This window comes from Anolis carolinensis, chromosome 4 (assembly GCF_035594765.1).
Source record: "Anolis carolinensis isolate JA03-04 chromosome 4, rAnoCar3.1.pri, whole genome shotgun sequence".
NCBI lineage: Eukaryota > Metazoa > Chordata > Lepidosauria > Squamata > Dactyloidae > Anolis > Anolis carolinensis.
This window is the reverse complement of record NC_085844.1, coordinates 132,504,324-132,523,227: the sequence shown is the minus strand read 5'-3', so window position 1 is coordinate 132,523,227 and position 18,904 is coordinate 132,504,324. Positions and strand designations below refer to the sequence as shown.

The 18,904-nt window shown below is 37.6% G+C and overlaps 1 protein-coding gene across 4 annotated transcripts in view; it reads left to right on the top strand.

The window, feature by feature from the left end:
• Nucleotides 1–18,548, top strand: part of marchf8 (membrane associated ring-CH-type finger 8) — a 33,937-nt gene extending 15,389 nt beyond the window's left edge. The window contains exons 2-9 of one of the 4 annotated variants that reach the window (XM_062977829.1): nt 1,787–1,913; nt 5,620–5,797; nt 8,892–8,971; nt 10,160–10,993; nt 13,387–13,567; nt 14,296–14,443; nt 15,938–16,000; nt 17,731–17,870. In XM_062977829.1, the coding sequence (XP_062833899.1) occupies nt 5,705–5,797; nt 8,892–8,971; nt 10,160–10,993; nt 13,387–13,567; nt 14,296–14,443; nt 15,938–15,954 (1,353 nt within the window). In that variant the 5' untranslated portion in view covers nt 1,787–1,913; nt 5,620–5,704 and the 3' untranslated portion in view covers nt 15,955–16,000; nt 17,731–17,870. Of the gene's footprint in view, nt 1–1,786; nt 1,914–5,619; nt 5,798–8,891; nt 8,972–10,159; nt 10,994–13,386; nt 13,568–14,295; nt 14,444–15,937; nt 16,001–17,730 lie in introns of all 4 variants that reach the window. The other 3 variants (XM_062977828.1, XM_016993031.2, XM_062977830.1) reach the window with 3 other exon arrangements.
• Nucleotides 18,549–18,904: the final 356 nt, after the last annotated feature.

Sequence of the window (18,904 nt, the reverse complement as noted above, 5' to 3'; positions counted from 1 at the left end):
AGTACATAGTAATGCTATATAGTAATGACTGTATTTATGAATTTAGCACCAAAATATCACGATATATTGAAAGCATTGACTACAAAAATGCGTTGGATAATCCAGAACATTGGATAAGCGAGTGTTGGATAAGTGAGACTCTACTGTAAATACTACATAGCATTACTGCGCATGGAACTACTTTTTCTGTCAAATTTGTTGTATAATATGATGTTTTGGTGCTTAATTTGTATAACGATTACCTAATTTGATGTTTAATTGGCTTTTCCTGAATCCCTTCTTATTATCCAACATATTCACTTATCCTGCCGGCCTGTTTACGTTGGATAAGTGAGACTCTACTGTATATTTCTAATCTTATATTATCTGCTCAGAACTGGATTATCTGAGGCCCCTTCTTCACAGCTGTATAAAATGCCCACTGAAGTGGATTATATGGCAGTGTGGACTCAAGATAATCCAGTGCAAAGCAGATAATATAAGATTATAAATGGGTTATATAGCTGTGTGGAAGGGCCTTGAGTCTACACTGCCATATAATCCAGTGCAAATTAGATAATCTGTGGAAGAAGTCTAAGCGAGGCCTACATCTGCCTGTCCCCTAACTGAAACCTGGCTGTCCCTTGGCTGGTTGCTAGGCAATCAAGTGGGCAGAGATTAGCCCTCTAAACTGGCAGCAATTGGATAAAAAAAATTATTGCTCTCCCTCTAATTAGGACTTTATTTTTCTTTTCTTTTTGTTGTATCAACCTTGAGGCGTGGATGATGGGTTGTGTTGTCAAATTTTGAGGTTGGGGGGCCTGTACTTTTGTTGTTTTGTGAATTGCCGTGATGCCATCACTCTTTTATATATATAGATAGGAGTTTAGTATGGTCTGTATTATAGCCTGTGGTTTGTTTGTGATGCTAGGATTATTTTGTGCCCCTCCCCCATTTTAATCTTTCCCCTCAGAATGCCCCCAAACAGACCCTAGCCAATATGTGAGCAATTATTTTTCCTTGGGGGCTGTGGCTCCTCCTGGAAGCTTGTTATTCAACAGGAAGTGTCATAGAAGCTGACTTCTGGGGTATCTTCTGCTGTAGTCAGGCCTGTGCTGAGTTTGAAATGGTCCCAAGTGGGCCAAAACATGATGAAATTGCCCCATGTCCCCTAGGAGCATTTGGGAACAAAAACAAAGTTTTTTTAAATGCAGGTGTGGTAGGTGGTGCAGCCTTAAAAGTCTCAGACTGGCCAGTGCATCCTTTTAGTGCCCCACACTTACTCTTAATAGAAATTTAATGAGATTCATGCAGAGTTCCTAAAGTGACTACCTGATTGAATGTATCTTTGACTTACTATATCTAAAACCGGGAACTCTTTCTTTAAGAGCTAAAACGTGTTAAATCTCTGGAATCTCCAACATATGGGAAGCAGCTGTCTTAAAGATGATTCTCAGTTCCATACAGGGCAGATGCCTGAAATGGAAAAAAAGAAGTGGGCTTTCTGCAGTCTGTATACTGAAGCCAAAATGACATGGCAATTAAATCTTACTATCAGTTGCAACGAATTAACAAAAGGAAGTGTTTTTCATCATATATTAGGGCAAAAGATAGGTTGTGTGGCTCAGACAACCATGTCTTCCAAAATCTTGCTTCTCCCACCCCTTCATCTTTTGCCTGAGACAGCAATTTCAATTCACTTGCTGATGCCAGGAGCTGATGTTCAGACTGGAAATCAAGAAAGCATGTTCAAGTTCCTTTCTTTTCTATGAATTAACTTACTTTCTCAACTTCTCTTTCTGCCCAGGTTTGCAACAGGATCCAGGTTCCCCCATTTTAAATGTGAGGCTTTCCTTATAAGTAGAGTGCGAGGGAATAAAAATCAAACTATCATTGGCAATGTAGCCAGGCTTGCTTGGCTGGCATGAGGACAGGTACGTTCTTCTATATGTTTGCACAGCTTACGACTGAAAGCACAAACTTTGTGTTGAAAATTCAAAGCCCATCAAGATGCAGAACCTTTTTTTGTTGTACTCAAATTGGCTGTTCATTAATCACCTCAACTTCTTTGATAAATGCTAGGATTTATCCTGTCACTTAGTCTGGCAGTTTAAAGCTCACTGATTATTGGTGGGTTGCTTATCTACAAATGAATGTTCTAATTAGTTATTCTATCATAATAGGATAGTGAAATGCATTGGTTAGATGGGGCATTGCATTCATTTTCAAAATGTATACAGAGCTAGAGGACTACCTACGTATGTAGAGTTGACATACATAAGACAAAATGTCAGCATAGATTAATTCTGACAGATATCTTGCTTAGTACTTAATATCCTGGTATTTCATTTTATATAGTTTCCATAGTGATTATTGAAGCTAATAAGACACTTGGAAGGAGATGCCAGAAGCATAGGTTTGACAGGTCTAAGACTATTTGCCTGTTCTACTTTTCTTTAATAGATATAATTCTTCATTACACTAAGTTAATATGTTCCCCCAATCTCAAACTTGGATTGTACTTTATCTTATCTGTGTTAGAGATGTATATTACACTCCTTGATCTCATGTAACCTGTTACATATTCCAGTTTGTTGGGTGCTGATAGTAACTGACCCTGCTGCCTGATCAACCATTTTGTGCTTAGCTCTGGTGGGCAAATCTCAACATTTGATTTTTGTTGAAGTCTGAAATCTCCCACAAGTCTGAACTCTGCCCATCTCTGTTTTAAACCTATAAAGTGGAAATGAAATCTACCCCACACCCCAATCTGTTTTTGGGTCACTGCATCTCCCTCTTCACCACCACACGTCTTCCCAAGCAAAAGTTAGCAATCGAAACAACTGCACCTGATTTTGGCATATATGAAGAAATACTCTCCTTTTCCTTTAGAGACATACCTATTTAAGAGAAGATTGAAAGCATAATACTAGGTGGGTGAGCAGTGATTGCTCTCACCATCAGAAAAGAAAGCAAGCTGTGCTTGAGATAAGCTGGGGGACCTTACAGTAATGAATGAAGATATGTTCTTGGTAATGCCAAATGCTCCTATATGAATCAATTATACTAAAGTAAAAATGTCCTCTTTGATTTGTTGTTCGTGTGTGCCTTCAAGTCATTTCCAACTTATGGTGACCCTAAGGTCAGTTTTTCATGGGGTTTTCTTGGCAAGGTTTCTTTAGAGACGGTTTTCCTTTGCTTTCCCTTGAGGCTGAGCGAGTGTGACTTGCCTCAGGCATATGTTTAAACTTCTGTTCTGATTTTGATTCCTGGTGCAAATTATTTTGCAAAATGCTGCTGTTTTTCTTATCTCTCTGTACTATAACTATTTCCTGTTTATATATGTAGCTTCCAATTTTTCAAAAAGACATAGATTTTACCAATCATTCCTTGTATTTCTATTGTAATGACTTTTTTGGAATACACAAACTGTTTACATCTGCTTAGAGTGGCTTATTCAGAATGCACAATATTTTTTGTTATTGTTAGCACTGTCCTACTTTATATATGAGGGTTATTTCCAAGGTCATTTATCACTATAACTGCCTAGATTTGAATGGCGACTATGTTGAGAAGTGGTATTTGGATGTGGCTTTCAACTGCATATGGTAAATGTTTTCTCCTATACTTTGTTCATTTTTAATTCCAAAACGTAATCTACTTTCTGGATAGCCCTCGTACTATAATAGTGAACTCATTTCTGTGAATAAAAGTCCTAAGGTAAAACGGAACAGAAAAGAACATCCATTCTCAGTAGGCATATATCTGTAGGCTTGGAGAAATCCCATTCTTTACTAGTTCTGTGCATGGGGAGAGTGTAATCTATAACAATCTAGTGCTAACTCAGTATATCTGGTAGATGTGGGAGATGGGAGACGGGAAATAAGAAGGCATTGCAGTCATCAGCGTTTTGTTGCAAGTTCCATTTGCCCACCACTGACGAATGTGTCAATTTCATAGGATTTTCTTAGGCAAGGTGGTTTTGATAGTTCCATCCGCTGAAATACAGCCTACAACTCCCAATATTTGTTGGTGGTGTGCCGTCCAAGTGACCTGAAAGTGACTTTCCAAGATCAGGTGGAATTTGGTGCCTTTGGGGTATCTTTAATCATTAATACCCACAAATATTATAAAATTAATACTGCTGAGTTTGAGAGATACTAATCTGCTTTGGACAGCCTAGAATATTGTGTCCAGTTTTGATTACCACAGTTCAAGAAGGATATTAACAAGCTATGATGTTTCTACAAGACAGCACCAAGATGGTAATAGGTCTGATGCCCTCTTGTAGAATACAGTAGAGTCTCACTTATCCAAGCCTCGCTTATCCAAGCTTCTGGATAATCCAAGCCATTTTTGTATTCATTGTTTTCAATATATCGTGATATTTTGGTACTAAATTCGTAAATACAGTAATTACAACATAACATTACTGCATATTGAACTACTTTTTCTGTCAAATGTGTTGTATAACATGATGTTTTGGTGCTTAATTTGTAAAACCATAACCTAATTTGATGTTTAATAGGCTTTTCCTTAATCCCTCCTTATTATCCAAGATATTTGCTTATCCAAGCTTCTGCCGGCCCGTTTAGCTTGCTAAAGAAAAGAATAAATATCAGTAAGGAGATCATGTAGAACAGTGATTCCCAAAGTGGGCGCCACTGCCCTCTGGTGGGTGCTGCAGTGATCCAGGGGGGCGGTGAGGGCCACAGGTGCATTTGCCATATGCATTAATACATATATCTTTCTGTTTAATTGCTATTAAAATTTTTAAAAAATTAATTTCCAGGGGGCGCTGAGTAATACTTTTTCTGGAAAGGGGGCGGTAGGCCAAATAAGTTTGGGAACTACTGATGTAGAAGTTGGAGCAAGCTGGTTTTCTGCTTTCCCAGAAACAAGGGCCCCATCTACACTGATCATTTTAATGCTGTTTGAAATTAGGTCCGAACAGTGACACTAGACAATGCACACCGTGAAAACACACTGTAGCACTTTAAGGACGTTATACTGACATAAGCAAAATTGGAAGAAGTCTAGAAAGAAAGCCCTTAATGTGCATCAACACGCACCAGTGTAAACACATTGCAAGACAAGATTCGCTCCACAGAATGCCAATTGCAGTGCAGACATCCAAAGCGCTTTGCTGATACTCAAGTGAGCATTAAAGCAGGGAAGGGATGGGAAAAAAAATTCTTTGTGTCTATCAAGCCACGGATCTGCTGGATCCTGCAACTGATTCGAGGCCAGCCTTTGTGGTTTGTGTAATCACTATCCGGGCCTCAAACTGGTTCCAGGATTTTCTGTGTAATCCTATGCACAGCTAAACTGCTTTCTTCAATACTGGTTTGAAACTAACCTAAGTGTAGATATGCTCTAGGACATTAATCAGAATGCAAGAAAGGAAATTTGAACTAAACATTGCCTGACAGTAGGAGCTGTTTAACAGTGGAATAGACTACTTCGGAAAATATTTTGTAAGCAGAATGTGGCCAGTTCTCAGGGAAAGTTTAGATTGGACTGACTGGGTCTTGGGATCACTTAAAACTCTCTATTTCTGTGATTCTAATGCAATTGTATGTTTCTTCTCAATTTTCTACTATTCTCATTTCTAATTTTCAAATTAATACTTATTTCTAGGAGCATGGCCTGACATAGGCAGATAATGAACTTCATATCAGGAACTCCATCATTGTAAGAAGCCCCGTTCTATCTTAGTAGTGTGATGAATATGCCATTGCACCGTATCTCTGTAATTCCAGCCCGGGATGTTACTTTTTCCAAAGTGTCTAAGAGCAAGCCTAAAGGGAAAGAACAGGTATTGTCAAGATTTTTTCATTTTTCTTTAATCTAAGACATTTCAAGATTACTTAAATAATTGAAATTTTGTGGGGAATGGGGAGGGTTAACTTTGCAGTCATAATATTTCAAGATTTTCTTCTTAGCATAATTAATTTTAGATGATAATGTGTAATGAGCCCTTGCTATCCTTGGATGTTCAGGTTTGTATACGTTGAAATAGTAAAACTGTGTCCATTATATAAAATGGTAAAAATCAAAGTTTGCTTTTTGGCCTCATTTATATCTACAAGAGCTTATGCGAAAATATAAACCAGTTAATCTTAAAGGTGCCAAATTTCTTTTACCCTTCCCTGTTCCTTCCTCCTTTTAAAACTGTATATTTGAATGTAATAACAGCTAATATACAGGTGTGCCAGGGAATTTCTGTAGCAATACTGCACAACAAAATATTGGTTGAATCAGAATATTGCCAACTGTTTGCAGGTTCCTGGATAGAATATTATCCAGTTCCATTTCAGTTTGGCTTCAGGTTTAGTTAGGGTGTAGAAGTAGAGTGCATGTCTATATTCAGCTCAGCAATGAATATACAGATTTTGAAAGTATCTTGTGTAACAGCTACATTTGTTCTTGAAGATGTCTGAATGGGTCGTATCAACACATGCAACTCATTTAGATTTGGGTAACTTACTGACACATGCATCTCCTGTAGATTTATGTAACTTATTAACCTATGCATCTCCTTTAGATTCGTGTAATGTATCCTTTGTGGGGCCATCTTTGAAAAGTATTCAGAAGTTTCAGTTGATCCAAAATCTTACGGTCTAACTGTTTGCTGGGGTTGTTTATAGGAAACATGTACATGTTCCTGTACATTTGATGGTATCCATGTTGGGGAACTCTTTAGAAGGCCAAATGGTAATAAATTGCACTGACAAATAGTTTTCTGATTTAGAATGTGTGGTGGTCTGCAAACTTTCATGCCACCACTCACTCTTGTCAGAGGACATGGGTGCCACTATCATAGAAAGAGGAACGATTGTTTTCTTTACATGTTCATTGGCATTCTGTTTGTCATTTATGTGACTTGTTAAGGGCCTAAATCCATACAATAATAATGTTGGGAGTAAACATATACAAAAATAATAGAAATCCCATTACTAATGAAAAATCACAGTAATATTGTTTACGGCTGCACTAAGAGTAAAATATAAGATATATAATTCTTTAAACAATTAATTATTAATAGAGGTCTTGTATAATATAAACACATGTTTATTGGTCCGTATGTTGTGCAGGTCTGTTGTAGGGTGTCAAGTCCTAAACTTGGGTTGTCTAGTATTGTTGAACTAGAAATACTAAAACACCTAACTAATGGCCTTGCTAGGTGGGGCTTCTGAGAAATGAAGTCCAACACAATCTAGGGACTCATGAAAAAATCTCTCTCAAGCACTCCAGTGGAATGTTGTTGCTTTTTCACTGGATGCTACTATGAAAAAAGTCTATAGGAGTTTGGTTCTGAAATCCCCTGTGGTTGTCAAGAAAAGTGAATGAATATGTCCCATATTACACTATGTAACAAAATTTGAAAAAAATATGTTCCTGGTTTGAAAATGATATTTCTTGTTTAATTGTGCAGTACTTACTTTGAAAGTAGTTGCTATACTTTATTTTTTTGGCTGTCACAAATTACATTGAATTGGCCAACACTCTATGAGATATTCATTGAAAATATGTGCTGCAGGATGTCCTGCAAAAAAGGTTTTTGCAGTTTAATAAACCTTTTCCATGTTTTTATAATAGAACCAATTAGAGAATGACATTTATAATCCAGGAACAAAAATTGTGCTACATATTATTATTAAATGGCTGTGATGTGTGCATAGAGAGTTTTCACATTTGCATTGCCACAATTTTATGTATAGCATGTGACGATCTGCAGTTGGTGGAGATCACAGATATGGAGAGTCACTGTATACTATAATCTGAATTGGAATGTTGTGCCTGGTTTTCACCCCAGTTTCCCATCTGTTTTGCCTAAAAACTGTGTGGACATTTTTGAAGGAAAATTGGAATGATTGCTCAGAATCCTGCATGCTTTATCTTTCGAATAAAAGTAACTGACTATATCTTAATTCTTTTTTATTATTATACATAATGTAAGGTACAGTTATGACCAAAGTATGCACATGACTACCACTTTCATTATTATACTTTCTTCAGTTGACATCTAAATTATAAGTTCCTCAATGAATTAAATACAAATTAATTTATTTGAATTTAGCCATGACTGTCTTAAATAAGTCTGAGGGATTTCCGCTGGATAGCTGCATATTTCTAGATTGCATTGACCTCATATTAGTTTTCCTTTATGAATTATATCACAGGGCTGAATATAAACAATTTAGTTGTATATCCTCGTAGATGCTGTAGGCAATTCATAAATATCTTTAGCATCAATAACATTCATTACAATGTACCTATGGGGTACTTACTGCCACTACTACTCAAGAACAGATAGCAAAGATTTTGTATTTAAAAAACACATGTACAGTATATTGGAATATCTTCATGAAATAATAATTTTCCTTCTAATCTTTGTCATTTTAGCTGTTGTGAAATAGCAATTTCTGGTTCATAGGTTTGTGTCATAGCAAAACAAACATCCAGTGATAGCATCTTTTGTTTTGGAATTGTCAAAAGTGACAATTAATAGTCCATTATTTCCAGTTAATATGTCATGAATAGATAGAATTATAGCGAACATGGTTTTACCCTGGTAGATTTGGTATATGTTACTAAAAAAAGATATAGTCTAAACAATAATTTATGAGAACTTCATTTCAAAGATACCTTTAATGTTAATTGGGGAATGGCATTGCAAGCCCACTTCCAGAAAGTGGTGGGCATGTTTTAGATCACTTGCCCATTTAAAACAATGCCCTAAAAAATAACATGTATTTAAAAGCTGGCAGTACAATCACAAATTTTCCATGTCATTGTGTTGTGATACCCAATGCATATGTAAGAGTTCTCATGCATTATGGTAAGTCAAATAATTGTATAGCTTGAAACAGACCTATCTGAAAGCATGACAATTATTTTTCTTGCAGACTGGCAGTTCAACCTCTATTTCTGCTCTGCGTAGTTTCTCTCAGACCTCTGTTACACCAACCAGTCAGGACATCTGCAGGTAAAATCGTGGCTGTGTCATTGCAGTGAAACATTACAGAAGATGGCTACACATGTCTACCTCTGTCATGTCAAGTATCAGATACATAGACTACAGTAAAAGTCCTGCAAGACAGTTATCTTAATCATGCCACTCATAGAATATGAAGCCATTTTTAAAAACAAATGTAAGTCTTGTAAGTAGTCTCTCCAAGCAAAAAAGTGCACTGGACAGTAAAAATATTTCGAATATGATATTAAGGTCCAGCTTGATGTTGGGGTGCCATAGTCTGTGGGTTACAATTGATGTCATACCAGTATCTTACAAATTAAAAACAATCCAGGAGATAATTAAAAGGATGGCTTCTTAAACTTTTCCACCCACAATTCCTTTTGGCCTAAGAATTTTTAGGTGACTCTGGTTATATAAATATATAAATAAAAGCAAACATTTACTGATAATATATCAGTATTTGAAAGGCTGAATTTCCTTTTTATAAAGTCCAGCTGAAGCATCTGCAGAGTCCACTGTAAACACCGCACAACAGACTTGTGTAAATGTTTAAAACAGCCATTAGGTGACATTCAGAAAACTTTGCTTGCTTCCAAATATTTCAGGACCCCCATATTGCGCCAAGAGGATCCCAATTGGGGTTGGGAGCTACAGTTTAAGAAGCAGTGATTTAAAGCACAATAGATAGAAAAGCGATTGAGTGGAAACTGTTTGTCCTCAGAGCCTTCCCCCAGCATTCCCAGACATTATTCCCCCATTGGAGTCCCATAGCCCTAGAACGATGTATTTTGTGAAAGTGAGGTGGCACATAGGAAAAGAGTTCAGTAGCTTCTGCCATGTTGTGTTCTCACTGGCATACACACATTTAAAGCAAGAATGGGCAAAATACAGCCCTCCAGATACTGTTGGTCTGCTGTGCCCATCTTACCTAGCCAGCTCTGCCAATGATAGAAAATGACATTTGGAGAGCTACCTATGTCCAGCCCTGCTTTAAAGATACCGACATAGCACGCATATGCATCATGCCACCATATTAACTAACTTGTTTTGTGCTGCTGTTTGCCACTTCTGTTCTGCTTGCTGTTTGCCCATTCCCCACACTAGCTGAAACTGTCATTTCTTCACATGATTGTATGCATTCTTTTTAATGATTGTTTTTTTACTTTATGTGCTTTTATTCCACTGTTCTGCATGCAGTTCCAGTGCAGTGTATTCTGAATGTTGTCATCACAGTCCAGTGCAATCTGCTGTTGTCTTGAAAAATCCTGTCTGCCAGAATTCTTTGACTCAAGGGTCCACTGTGACAATAATCTGTCAGGATACGGTGCAGTCTTCCAAGAGAGACCTCCATGAGCATGATTGTGTCCAGGGTCTCAAGTCTAAGAATGGAAAAACGACCCAAGCTCTGAAATTCTCGAAATCTCTCAGTGATATGGACCAGAAGGCTCAAAGCACCACCCAAAGCTTTAGCTACGTGGAACGAACATGCTCAGAAGGGAAACTGACACAAACTCAGGAGCAATGTTTAAAGCTTAACACATTTTATCACAAAGAGAAGAAGCCACTCAACCTCAGGCCCTTTCCTTTTAGTAATTCCAAACTTTCCTATTTCCAGTCACTTTCTACAAATTACCTGAGCACTTCTGGAGCTAGTGCTGTCCACAGTGCAGTACACGTTCCTCTCCTGGAGGACAAGTGTGACAACGAATTGTCCCGAAGTAAAAAACTGCTGCACTGCCTTTTCTCCTTCTCTCATGCCTCCAGTGCGAGCAGTCATGAATTGGATAACTACTCAAGCTGCTTCCAATCAAAGAAATCACCCAGTGTGATAGTAGAGAGCACAGGTTTCTATTCAGATGACATGGGAGATGATGATGTCTTTGAGGACAGTTCCTCTGTGAGACTGAAAATTGCAGAGCTGCGTGCACCACTTTGTTCAGTTGAAAAGGATAGTGACCTAGACTCTCCTTCTCCCTTGTCGGAGAAATTTTCCCCACTTTCCCCTGTCTCCATATCTGGGGATACTTGCAGGTTGGTTTACAGGGAACCACCTTCCTTTACTGCCTCCCAGTTTTGTGGCAACTGCTTTGTCCTCTGTGTTTCCACTCTTGCTTGCTTGCTTTACTGTGTGCAGTTTGAAGACTCATCTGCTCTCTCATTTGACTGATGTGTTTTTTAAAAATCTTTCTTCCGCCTTGCTGTTTGAAAATACATAGCAATTTGCTTTCCTTTCAATGATGAACGTATAAATATGTAACAATATCTACATGAACATATGAAAGACCAGTTCAGACTTGTATTCTCAAAAATGCATTTTGCTCATTATAATTGCTTCTCAGGAATTTCAGCTATGTAAATGAAAGTTTTGAGAAGATTTACTTGGATCTAAGGAACCATGTTTATTCTTCTATGCATGCAGAGGGATTCACATGCTTTTTTTCTTCTCCAAACAATATGTGAAGATCAAATATAATGCGACATAGAAACTTGCAGTATAGATCCAAAGTTATTATCTCTTGAGTTTATGATTGTCTCTGACATGTAACTTTCTTCACATTTACTTACCGCCTTTTAAAGGTTGCAAATGCAGAGAACCTGTTCTGGAAGAATTGGGTAAAATATTGACTCAGGATGGCAAATCTGAACATGCATGGTTATCTAACATGATGGTAGAAATGGCAGTTCTTTTAAGTAAAGAGTAAAGCAACAAAATCATCCATTTGTAGTGTGGGCAGCCACCAGTTTCCCCAGAAAATAACCCTAGGATGACATAATTATTGAACACGCAACCTCTGAAACCAGGGACACTGCTTCTTGTGAAAGCAGCAGGTATTTTGAAGTATTATCTCAGCTCTGCTATCAACAGAACTCAGATATATTTCCATGAAGGAGTCAGGATCACAGAGCTGCATAATTAGCCATAGTTGCATAGTAGAAAAATAGAACCACACCTCTTGAAAAAGAATAGTTTGCGCCAGTTCCTTACACCCCCTCCCTTACCTAGCACCTAGAGTTTTCCTTTATAGGTCTAGCAGTTACCAATAAATCAATGGCTATCACTGTTTAGTCAACATAAATATAATGCAGTTAATCCTTTACAGCAGTAAAGCTATGAATCTATTTTGTGACTCTTTGTTAATTGTGAATGTATTCTATGCATATTTAGCTTAGCATAAATGATGGTTAGAGTGAGTGGGTTGGATCTGATGATTATGTAGTTAAGTGCACAACCTTGACCTCTTTCCGTTAATTAGCTTTCCGCCCTCCATTAAAATTGAGAGAAAGGGCTATTTTTTAACCCAGTGTAGTGCCTCAGCAGGATTCCATCCCATAACTTTACTGGTTGTAAAGCTCCCTGATCTGTGTTTAGTTAGGGCAGTAATTCTCAATCTGTGCGTCTCCAGATCTTTTGGACTTCAACTCCCAGAAATCCTAACAGCTGGTAAACTGGCTGGGATTTCTGGGAGTTGTAGGCCAAAACACTTGGGGATCCACAGGTTGAGACCCACTGAGTTAGGGACCATACATGAACACAAGTTAGGGGTTTTTGTTTTTGTGACAGCCAAGCACAAGTAAGTATCCAGAAATTTTGTTGAGGCAATTAATTTGGACTGGATTCAGCCCTTACTATATAACCAATATTTTAAATCTTGCTAATTTGGTTCCCAAAGTGTTGTACAGTTCAGTAATGGTTTCAGTTCATTTATTTCCTATATCAATGTCATTTTGCTCTGACTAAATAAGCATGTTTTTGTCCTGGAAAACAATGCAGTGAGTACCACTGTGTCTCTTAACAAGGTAATGTAATTATTTTGGCTTTTAGCAATCTGATTTTTTTTTCTTGACCAGGATTGGGAAACTTCCGGGCTCAGAGATCTTGCCTCATCCCTCCGCCAACCCCCATAGTTTGAGACCAAAGAGTTGGGCAGTTATATACCCTCAAGCTGGATATGACTGGACCTTTCCTATCATCCCCCAACCCTGTTGAGTCCTAGGGATTTTTTTTTCAAAACCAGGAGTGGAAATTTGTGAGAAAAGCTTTGAGGCCCAAGTAGGCATGTTACTAGAAAATAGCCAGGAATGGTACCCTTTTGTGTGTTCTATACATGATATCAGCCAGTTTTCCAGGCTGAAAAATTACAAAAAAGGTTTCATGGGTTTCTGGAGGTCCTATTTGACCTGGACTCTGGACTAGAGTCTTCAGAAAATCTCAAATGCAGTAGCGCTTGTGCTTACTGAGTCTGTTGGTGCGTAGTAGTTTTAGAAACCAGCATAGTTTTTGCAACCTTGAGGATCAGTGCTGGTTAACCATGCATGATCTCAAATGTTATATATTTAGTTCATGTTCCCATTTTCAACTGTGTGTTTTCTTAGTTTGAGTTATTTTTCCAGACTGCTAATAAATTGCTGTGCTCCTGACACAGGATATGCCATTGTGAAGGAGATGACGAGAACCCTCTTATTACTCCCTGTCACTGCACAGGAAGTCTTAATTTTGTGCACCAAGCTTGTCTGCAGCAGTGGATCAAGAGCTCAGATACTCGATGCTGTGAACTCTGCAAATATGAATTTATCATGGAGACCAAACTGAAACCACTGAGAAAAGTATGTTGCAGAGTTGATATTTGAATGCCTTGTATTGCTGGACAAAATTGCTGTGCGTTTCTTCATTAACTCCTAGGTCCACTTAGCTTGTAAGGAATCTCACATGACAGATGTATGAAGCAGCTCTTAATCTTGTTTTGGCTATATATGGTCAAGAGATACAAGATAAATGGGACTTGCTATCTGGAGCATCTAGATCATGTGACTGAGGTTGAAAAAGCCATCTCTTTATCAGTTGTAAGCAATTGTGCTGCCAGCAGGGGTCAGTTTTCATCCGTGTCATTTTCAACAGATTGCCTAACAGAACACCCAAAAATAAAGCTAAAAAAAAACTAGGAGCCCCATCCAGTTGTGGTTTGACATGATTTGGGGTTGACTTTCAACTGTTTTTTTTTTAAATCTTGTGGATTGTGAGATGAAAAGGTGGTCTAACTACCACACTTTTTGTGTCTTTGTAGTTGTATTAGTGATTCTGTGCCTTTGGCATATATAAAATATCTATTACAATATCTCACTTCTGGTTTTTGTAATTAATCTTTATCAAGTTATTTCATTACACTTTTTAAAAGACACTGTGCTATTAAAAATATAAGTGAAAAATGTTCCCTTTAATATTGATGTCAGGAATTCTTGATTGCTAGATGCTAAGCAATGTGTCTGTTCTATTATGTTTTAAAATCATCTCAAAGTATCTAACTCCTTGTTCTCTTTTCTGGACTTTGGCCTAGTGGGAGAAATTGCAGATGACTGCCAGTGAGCGAAGGAAAATAATGTGCTCTGTCACTTTCCATATAATTGCTATCACTTGTGTCGTGTGGTCTCTATATGTCCTCATAGATCGCACCGCTGAAGAGATTAAACAAGGAGAAACCACTGGTACGTTAACTTTGTTTTTTGCAGCCAGAAAGATTTTGGTGCTTTTTGTCACGTTGATTATACTCTGTTTTATATCTACTTTCCACAGAGAAACTTTGCATGCAAAGGTTTTGTTGAAAAAACATACAAAATACCATGTATGTTTGCATTTGCACAAACCTAATACTGTGAATACTTTAGTTTTGTTTTAATGGTAACTTTTTATGTTTTTAATTATATATTTTTTAATTGTAGCCTGCTTTGAGTCCCAATTCTGGGAGAAAAGTGGAATAAAAATAACAAATATAATGAAAGCAAAACACTATTTAGGGAGGTTATAAGGAATCTTACAAAACAGTCTCAAAACACTTTTCTCTATTACACAGATTAATGTTAGGAAAATCAAACATCCAGTGCAAAATTTAACTTCTGGCATGCATGATTTTTCTAATGTGCAAAAACTTTGTTGCAGAAACACAATTGTTGGGTTTTATTTTTGCTTTTTGCACAGCAGAGATAAGTGTTGAGCTGTCTTAAATATCCTATTGCTTTTTAATTTCTTCCATAAGTATATATCTGTCTGTATTTTTAGATTCTAAATAAGGTATTCCCAAAACACATTTATCTACCTCTAGACAACTGTATTTCCTACATACAGGTGTTTGAAATTATGGAAATTTCAAAGTAGTACATTTCATAGCAACAAAAACTTATAAGACAGTTTAATGAGGTATCAAGATACCAATGTTACTAACTCTTTTGAACCAGAAACAAATTTTAAAAATAAGCCTGCAAATGGAGAATATCTCATTAAACCATATCTTTCTAATAATTGAGGCTAGGGGCTGTTTGTTCAATGGGAGGGGCATCTAGCAGTAATCCTTTGAAACTCTGTGCCCCATCCTTTCAAATGGAAGAGTCATTCATTGGTGGTTCACGGGTCTGCTTTGACAGCATTATAGGGCAAAGCAGCGCACTGGCCTACTCAATCACTCACATTAATGAAAACTTTAATTATTGATACAATAAACTTATATTTATTGATACTATATCATCAGTCTACAGTTTCTTTTTCCTTAGTTCATTTTCTTACACTTCCTTTCAGCCTTCACCACACAAATAGATTTCTTGGAACACAAACGGTGATAAAAGAAATACACACCGTCAACGGTTGTCCCTAGCCATTAATTGCCTCCCAGGAATCCATTGCAATATTAAGTTTCCATAACATTGCAAGCAATAAAAACGGGACAATTTCACTTTCAAATGCAAACATGCCAGCTCTCTGTTGCAAGTCATAATTGCTCTCTAGATTAACATGGGTCCCCTATGCATTAAGACGGCACTTGTAGTTTGTGGTTGCAGAGATCTAGCAATTTCAAATGGGGTCCATCTTTTTGAAACACACTGCAATTTCTATTTTCTCCTCTGTCCTCTTCTTTTGGTTGTCCTATTTAGCAAGAAAGGGGTGACATTATCTTTTCTTGTCCTACATGGTCTCTTCTCCTACGGTAGCTGTGGCACAAATATAGTTCTGTGCTTTAGATTCCAAGGAAGAGCTCCAAATAGGAATATAAGGTATTTCTCCTCCTTTAAATAGAGCATGAAACGAACCTCGCTATGTATTATCTTTTGTACTCTCCCAAACCATTGTTTTCGCCTGCTTTTACAAATGTCACTCCTGGATTCTATGGTCATTATCATCAGGGCTATTCAAAGGGGATCTTTCTGGACTCAGTCTTTGCATAGTTTAGTGCTATAGCTGTGGCTTTCCCATAAACAAAGTTCCAAGAAGCAAAGGCATACAGACAATTGAAGGGCAGTATTTCTTAATTTTGGTGCTGCCAGGTAACTGTTGGAATACTATAGAAGCAAAGTTGTGACTTCATATACTCCTATGTAGAATTTAGTAAAATAACTGGTCCTGTGGTCCCTTTTTCTGCTCACAGAACTGCTGAATAAAGGTAAGTAGAGATATGTAGTGAAGGTAGCAGCCTGAGAAAGTGCTAGCAAGATTTGATTAGTTGTGTGAATACTTTCATTTTCGAACTGATCTTCCTTTGAATCTCTGTAGTTGGGAACGCAGCTAAACTGGAGTGCCTGATCAGTACTCCACTCTCGCTGCCAGAACCATTGATTGCAGATTCAGAATTAACAAGAAACTATTTTTAATGCAAACCAAAATTTAAGATACGGTCGTTTCAAACCCATTTTCCGATTGAGATTTGTCAGCAATAAAGCAAAACTACCGCTATTTTGCTAAGGCTGATTCAAACATACAAACTATGGTTATTAAAGCATGGGTTAGGATTGTTTCCAGACATGGTATCTTATTGTTTAGTAGAAATGTCATGTTATGAGCATGCAAACAAATGGACAGGTAAAGTTGATGCCCTCATCTTTCTGACCAAAATGAAATTGGTGCCATCAAAATACTCTCAAATCACCAGATCCCATCTGATCTTGGAGTCATGGATCAGTATCTGGTGTGTTCAAGACAATAGAACACCTACAAGCCATGTGTTTTATAGCCGAGGTTGACGAATGAAAACATCTGGAAGCCCTGAGTGGGAAGAACTTTTGGGAGCTGAGGAGATGGGGTTTTGGGGATTGAAACTGAGAAGTTGCCCATGTTTTCTTCATTCGTAATGTTTCTGTATATAGTAGTAACCTAGCATTAAAGAAATTCCTAAAACTTCTTTGCGAGTGAATGTAACTGCCACCAAGGTTCTGCGACCATTACACTAGGAGGCTCAGCAGGTTGAGGTGTGGTACACTCCCAGTGCTGTAAACTACGTATATTTCAGAGGAAGGAAATGGCAAAAACACCTTGGATTATTCCTTGGCTATGAAATTTATGGGATCACTGCAAATTGACAATATACAGGCAACCCCTGCGTTACAAACATCCAACTTACAAACGACTCATAGTAAGAGTGGGGTGAGACAACACAAATTCAACTCAAGAACAAAGCTACAGAATCTATCTTGTTTCTAACTTGGGGGCTTCCTGTACAAATACATGATGTGAAGCCAAAGCAGAAGCTAAAGAAGTGTTAGACTTTGCTTTTTGATGAATTTATTAGCTGCTCATTACAGATAAGTATGCAAAATATAGAATGTGGCTTAATTTCCTCAGTGTATTTGCATTACTTATTCTAGTGAATTTGTATTTTTTCCCTATATTTGAATGTTGATATAATACACTTCCCCATTTCTAGAAAGTCTTGGAGCTAAGGATTATATTGTGTTGTCTTTATTTAACAGGTACCGTGTATCTAACTAAAAATGTAAAAATCTTTCTGCAGGTATTCTAGAATGGCCGTTTTGGACGAAGCTAGTAGTTGTGGCTATTGGTTTCACTGGAGGAATTCTTTTCATGTACGTCCAGTGCAAAGTCTACATACAACTTTGGAAAAGACTGAAGGCCTACAACCGTGTAATATATGTACAGAACTGTCCAGAAACAAGCAAAAAGAACATGTTTGAAAAAACAATGCTTACTGAGTCCAATCTTGAAAATGCAGATATCCTTGCAAGTCATCATGCAGAAACTAACAGTTCACATTACACAGAACCTGAAGAATCCAGGGGAAATATTCTGCATATCTGACATACTTTTTTCTAGCTATGAAGATCTGCACCAGCATTATTTGCGACCATTTAAACTCAGCTCAGATTGAACTGATGGGTTTTTTAAAAATTACTAAACACACTGATTACCCAAGGCTGCAGATCTCAAGCTGACCTGCAGAGAGAAGTATGAGACTGATTACATGATATGTAAATGAGGTGGACACCTTAAAGAACATATTTTTTTGTTCTCCCAATTTTCTAGGCTTCTGAATTAATGAAAATACCTGCTTCCTGTATTGTATGAAAGAGGTAGCTTTAAACTAAAACATGCAATCCTGTGAACGTTTGCGTGAATATGGATGACTTTCCTGCACAAAACTAGTATAGTAGGGAGAAGGCCCTCATTCCCAACTTTAAGTCTATAACTCCTGTGTAGATCTTAGTATTGCCACAAACAGTTTGCTAAAATGTGAGACTTTGCTTCATATTGTGAAAAAGCATAGAGCACTTTTAATCATTTTTATTTTATAATAAATTTTAAAGAATCTCATTTCACTATGCTCCTTTGTTTTATTGAGGATCCATTTGTACCACTTGCCTTAAAACCACAAACAAGGAGGCTTTCATGGCCAGAATCACAGGGTTGTTGTGTGTTTTCCGGGTTATATGGCCATGTTCCTGAAGTATTCTCCCCTGACATTTCACCCACATCTATGGCAGGCATCTTCAGAGGTGGTGTATACCTTACAACCTCTGAGGACACCTGCCATAGATGGAGGTGAAACATCAGGAGAGAATACTTCTGGAACATGGCCATACAGCCTGGAAAACGCACAACAACCCCAAGGTGAAATTAACCACAATGCGGTTGGTTAACTTAATGAAAGTATTAACGTTCTCTGAGAT